Raw genomic sequence first — 6,067 nt, 5'->3', positions numbered from 1 at the left:
AATTTTGCAATCACGTTTTCTTTTATGGTAAGTTTGACAGAGACTTACCTTCCTTGCAATTTATTGTCCGCGCAGGCTGTCTGATCCATTACAGTATCAATCAATTGTATATGCTGAATGGAATATTATTTACGATAAGTTGGATAAATGTGTAAAACTTGGAGCTAACGTTGTTCTGTCACGGCTTGCTATTGGTGATCTGGCCACACAGGTTTTGACTTGTTAATTTTTATATTCTTTTTACTAGGAAAATCACAAGTAGGGATGTCAAATGGGTCGAGCGGCTCGTCGGTTCGTGGGTGGCCCCGAGCCTGAGCCGAGCAGAGGGCTCGATCCCACGAGTCGAGTCTGCTCGGCTCGTCAAGCCCACGAGTGGCTCGTGGGCCTTGTGCCCACGAGTCATTTTGACGAGCTGGCTTGTCCAAAAATATGAAATTTTTAAAAAAAAAAAAGGTGCAAAAAATGTACAAAAAAAAAACACGAGCTCGCGTGTGGCTCGTAGGCTCAGCTCGAGATATATTTTATGCAGGTCGTGTGACTGAAGAAGATCTGCAGCGGGTTGCAGCTGCTACTGGTGGAACTGTGCAGATAACTGTGAATAATATTATTGATGAGGTCTCTCTCTGGCCTTTATATCTAAATTAAATTGTCAAATGGAGATATGTAGCAAATGTTTTTGAAGTTAAACTGTTCTTTCTAGTAGATGTTTTCTTCTCTCTACTGATCCAGGCTGGAAAATATTTTCTACGAAATAGGTTCTTGGATCTTGTGAGCTCTTTGAGGAGAAGCAAGTTGGAAATGAACGGCTTAATATATTTAGTGGATGCCCATCAGGTCAGACTGCTACTCTTGTTCTTCGTGGTGCAGCTGATCAGGTGTGTAATTATCATGCCATGCATGTTATCGCGTTATTTGAACGTTTGCATTCAAGTTTGTTAGTCCTGACTTTTTCAGTTCATTGAAGAGGCTGAAAGAAGTTTGCACGATGCAATTATGATTGTCAGAAGGACTCTAAAAAATTCTACTGTAGTTGCCGGTGGTGGGGCTATTGATGTATGAATCTTGGACTTCCTTATTATATACATGTATTTGAGCTTGTTTAATGAAGATATTTGGCATGCAGATGGAGATAAGTCGATACTTAAGGCAGCATGCACGCACGATAGCTGGGAAATCCCAACTCTTCATAAACTCTTATGCAAAAGCAATTGAGGTAGATATTGCAAAGAGTTGTACTTTTTACTTTCTTGGAACTTGTGTGCGTGGTCTTTACGTGGGAACAAGGACTCCTTTAAATCATTATACTTGTCATTACTATGGATTTTGACAAAGAAGATTGATATTTTAAGTAAATTGTATCTGAAAATCAGTTACATCTAATATTATACCATTTTATTTTAATTCTAGTGTTCTGGGATCTGCTGATTGGTTTGCCAAATTATTTATTTGAGTTGTTGTACTAATGAAAAAAATTGAGAACTTAGTTATATTTAGAGCCTGTTTTGAGCCCCATTTTTATTGAAAAAATGCATTTTGAAATAGTAGATTAATGGAGAATGTGCGGTTCAAAAATAAGGACAATTTTGGACTTGCGTGTAATATTATTTTATTGAAGAATTTGTGATTGAAAAGAAGAGAGAGAAAAATGTATTTTGAAAATATTGAGGATCAAACAAGGTTTTAATGACGTCTCTCTTCTTTTATGTACATATTCTTCATATGAATAATTTTACTTGTACATAGACAATTATATAATGGTTTACATACAGATAAGGTATGAGGTATCAAAAAAAGAGTGAGGATTTTTTATTTTATTTACTTTTGGTTGAAGAAATTTTGACCCAACATATCTCATTACATTATGTATACGTAACTATTATATAAACCTATTATATACATGCAACACAATCGTCATCATATACAGTACAGTTGTTCTCCTTTTTAACATAACAGCAAACTATTCCTCTCTTTTCTCTTTAACTAATGAGGGCTGACAAGAATCACTGTTTTCCTTTTAGTAGGATATTGATTGTGTAAGTGTTATGCCCTAAATCCAATCGATTTAGGTTGTAAACGTTTTTAATATATTTAGTGCATTTGATTTTGGCGAGATCTATTATTTATTTAAATTAATTTTGTAATAAATAATATTAAATAATAGAATCCGAAGACCCAATTTTTAGGTAATCTGTTAATCACAAGGAGTTGTGATTGTGAGATACAAATTACATATAATTGGATCTTGAATAAACCATGGTCGTAAGTAATAACGAGATACGGATATCGTTAATACAGTTAGACCATCACGTGTGGCATTTCTTACTTATGAAGTAAGTAGCTGATCTCACGAGCTAAAGTGTGGTGACACTTAAATGAATATGTGGATGTTTTGTTGTAGAACAAAACATTGGAGACCCGCTAAGAGATTCCACATGGATAGCTATCTGAGTGTCAGTGGCTAATCTCTAATGTTCGGTAGTGGAATTGATCCTTTGACTTGAGGTCGTCATAGTACCCTATATGAGGACAGTCATATTTTGGCGGTATTGGATGTTGCTCTGAAAGAGGCCGCTAATACGACATCGTTCGGGTACGTCAAGAATCGTATGAAGGTTGTGATTGATCAATAAAGGATTCGTCACTCTTAGATAGTAGGAGATTATGATCTGCGTTTCATTCAATTAAGTCGATGATGAAATCCTTGGCCAAGGTGTACTCATAAGTCGAAAAGGAGTTTTCGATTTATATTGACTTAATATTGGAATGAAAGATATGATCGATGATCGAGATTGACACAATTCCATATCTCGTAATTGATCGGATCGTATTGACGAAGGGATAATAGTTCCACGGTAAACGAACGAATTTGGTTTTGTCATACCACGTGACATTTCCCGTCACATGTATTGCCCTGACACATTGTTAGATGTCAATCAGGGACGGCGAATATGAATTGACGATAAATTAAAAGGGTATATTAATTTATCAATTTTGATTAGATCAAAATAATATTTCGCGACGTTAAGTATCGTGGTCGGGAACCTAATGGGTCGCACGCAAAAGAGAATTGGAAGACTGCAAATTGTCAATTGATTAATTTAACAATCGTTGGATAAATTAATTAATTGAATTTGTTATTTATAATTCCGAATTAATTAATTGGATTAATTAATTCACGGACCGGGTTTGATTAATTGGATTAATTAAATATTGGACCGGACCGGGTCGGGTCCGTTTGGGTTTATATATATATGCAGCTAGGGTTTGAGGTCCATAAGTTATTCATTATTCTTGCTAGCACAAGAAAGAAACCCTAGCAGTTGCTGTCTTCTCTCTGTGTGGATTTCATTGGAGGCTGGACAATTGGACAGCTGTGGGAGGCAGATTCAAGCTGCTGGAAAGGAATAACGCGAAAGAGTTTGCAAATTACAAGTAAAGGTATATTTCTCATCACAGTTTTTATCTAAATACAAAACTGAATCCTGAATGGGAATTGAAACTTGTTAAATTCCGCTGTGCATGTTTAAGTAAATTCCCAACAGTGGTATCAGAGCCGACTTTGTATTTGTTAAGAACTGTTTAACTGTTGATTAAATTAAATGTTAGTTTAATCACGTTCATTCCAAAAATCTAGCAAATATAGTTTAAATTTTTTTTTTTAATCTTTTTGGATCTGTTCTTGAAAAAAAAAAAAAATTTGGGTCGAGGGGCGGGGCGGTGCCGCCGTGCGGTGCGGCAGGTGCTGCAACCTGCAGCGCGAGGGCGCTGTTCCTGCAGCGCTTCACGCTGCAACCAGCAACAGCAGCGCCTCCGCGCTGCAACTGGCAGCGAGAGGCGCTACCCCAGCAGCGCCTTCGCGCTGCAACCGGCAGCGCCTTGCGCTGCTGGTAGTTTTTCTGACAGGCGGCGTCGCCCCAGAAAGAAAAAAAATTTTTTTTTTTAGGGTTAGGGTTTTGGTGGAGGCGGAGGCCTCTGTTGCAATTAATGTAATTTGGGGCCCCTGGTTGCAATTTCACAAAAGGGGGTCAATTTGCAAATTTTAAATCAGGGACCTATTCTGTAAATTCCGATTTTGGAAGGGTCTGCTGTTAATTTCATTTTGGGTAACTTTTGTAAAATTTCAAAAGGGTTTTAATTTTGAATTTTGAATTATTTTAAAATGCCCCTGGTTGCAATTTCACAAAAAGGGGTCTGTTTGCAAATTTTAAATCAGGGACCTATTCTGTAAATTCCGATTTTGGAAGGGTCTGATGTTAATTTCGTTTTGGGTAACTTTTGTAAAATTTCAAAAGAGGTTTTGATTTTGAATTTTGAATTATTTTAAAATGAGTTTTAAATTGGGTTTGACCCATACCCTAATTTTGACCTAGAATTAAAAATTTTATTTAAAAATTTGACGACTTTTATATTTTTGTTAAAATTATATTTTAACTTAAATATTTAGTTTGACCCTTAATTGAATTTTTATTATGTTTGGAAATTTCGTCCTAAATTAAAATATTAATTCAATTTTATTAGAGTTGGACTCTAATATTAAATTAATTAAATTTTGTTTTGAATTAGCACCACTTCCCTATGCAAATTAGCACTTAGAGTATGACTCTAATTTAATAGTTAATTAAAATTCGATTTTGATTAAATTACTTCGCCCAATAGTTATGAATTTAGAGTTGGACTCTAATTCGATATTTGGTTAAAATTTGATTTTAATTAAATTGGCCCGTCAATTAAATTAATTAATTAATATGATTAATTAATTGTTTAATTATCTCGATCCCAAAATTTTGATTTAATTTTGACGACTATAATTGCTAGATTTATGAGACATTGCATATAATATTAGATATTATACATAGGAAACATTTATGTGATGAACGTTTGTGGATGATTATGGACTCGACCATATGGATGTGTTGAATGGTTGATTTACTTCTTATTATTATTGTGGGCCTACGAGCTCCTTATTAAATAATTGGGCCTGCGAGTCCGTTGTTATTATTATTATTGTGGGCCTGCGAGTCCGTTTTCTTTTAGGCCTGCGTGCCAACTAGTATAGGATACATGTTGCAAGTTGGGCTAATTGGAGGCGCAAGAAGAGGTGGACACCATGAAGATGGTGTATTGGTATTGGTCCAATAATGTACCCCTTAGGAATTGACCAACTAGTTTTCCTCTTGGCTCGGGAAAACTAGATAGAACAAGTCCATAATCATCCATATTAATATTTATGTATATATGTATATATATGTGTATTTATTCGCATAGTAGATGTATGTTTAAATATATGTGTGTGTATATATATATATATATATAATTGTTTGATGAGACCATTGCACATTAAATCCCTCGTCAAAAATTATTAAGTTAGTATTATTTGCCTTCCATCATTATAGTGAAAAACGAGAATCCTAAATCGACCTTAGCTTGTTGAGTACACTCAAGGAGATAAGTTTTAGAGGCATGTTAAGCTAACACATAAGATGTGTGAAGACAAAGAAGTTGTCGGCTTAATGATCTGGGAGTTGTATGGAGATACAATTGATAATAAAATCTGCCTATATGTTTTATTAGGATTTGTTGAGTACACTCAAGATCCCGATACAACGAATGGGATCCCAGCCCACTGTGAATCAAGTGTGAATTCAAATAATTTATGAATGAGGGTCATGAATTTATTTTGGACAGTGGGAGCATGTTTAATTAAAGTCCATATTGAATTTATGCACATGCATTATAATACATATTAATTCTATTTTTTTCGTCATTTACAGTTTTTTGAATCATGAGTAATCATATGAATTTGAGAGGCATACTGGATGCCAACAAACTGAGCGGACCAAATTTTCTCGATTGGCACCGCAATTTGAGAATCGTTCTCAAGCATGAGAAAATTGGATATGTCATTGAGCAGTCCTTTCCAATGGTGCCTACTGAAAATTCCACTCAGGAAGAGGTGGCTGCTTACAATAAACACAGTGATGACGATAACACTGCAGCATGTGTGATACTTGCAGCTATGTCTCCTGAGTTGCAGAAGCAACATGAGGGTATGGATGCTTACACTATG

At 35.4% G+C, this 6,067-nt stretch overlaps 1 protein-coding gene across 1 annotated transcript in view; it reads left to right on the top strand.

Moving 5' to 3' along the window:
• Positions 1-6,067, top strand: part of LOC111383146 (T-complex protein 1 subunit eta-like) — a 17,711-nt gene that overhangs the window by 5,762 nt on the left and 5,882 nt on the right. The window contains exons 2-6 of the mRNA XM_023007223.1: positions 41-221; positions 509-615; positions 756-875; positions 955-1,053; positions 1,124-1,213. Of these exons, the coding sequence (XP_022862991.1) occupies positions 41-221; positions 509-615; positions 756-875; positions 955-1,053; positions 1,124-1,213 (597 nt within the window). The remainder of the gene's footprint in view (positions 1-40; positions 222-508; positions 616-755; positions 876-954; positions 1,054-1,123; positions 1,214-6,067) is intronic.

The sequence above is a fragment of the Olea europaea genome, unplaced genomic scaffold (assembly GCF_002742605.1).
Source record: "Olea europaea var. sylvestris unplaced genomic scaffold, O_europaea_v1 scaffold262, whole genome shotgun sequence".
NCBI lineage: Eukaryota > Viridiplantae > Streptophyta > Magnoliopsida > Lamiales > Oleaceae > Olea > Olea europaea.
Note: the sequence above shows the minus strand (reverse complement) of the source record. Positions and strands in the feature narration are given on the sequence as shown.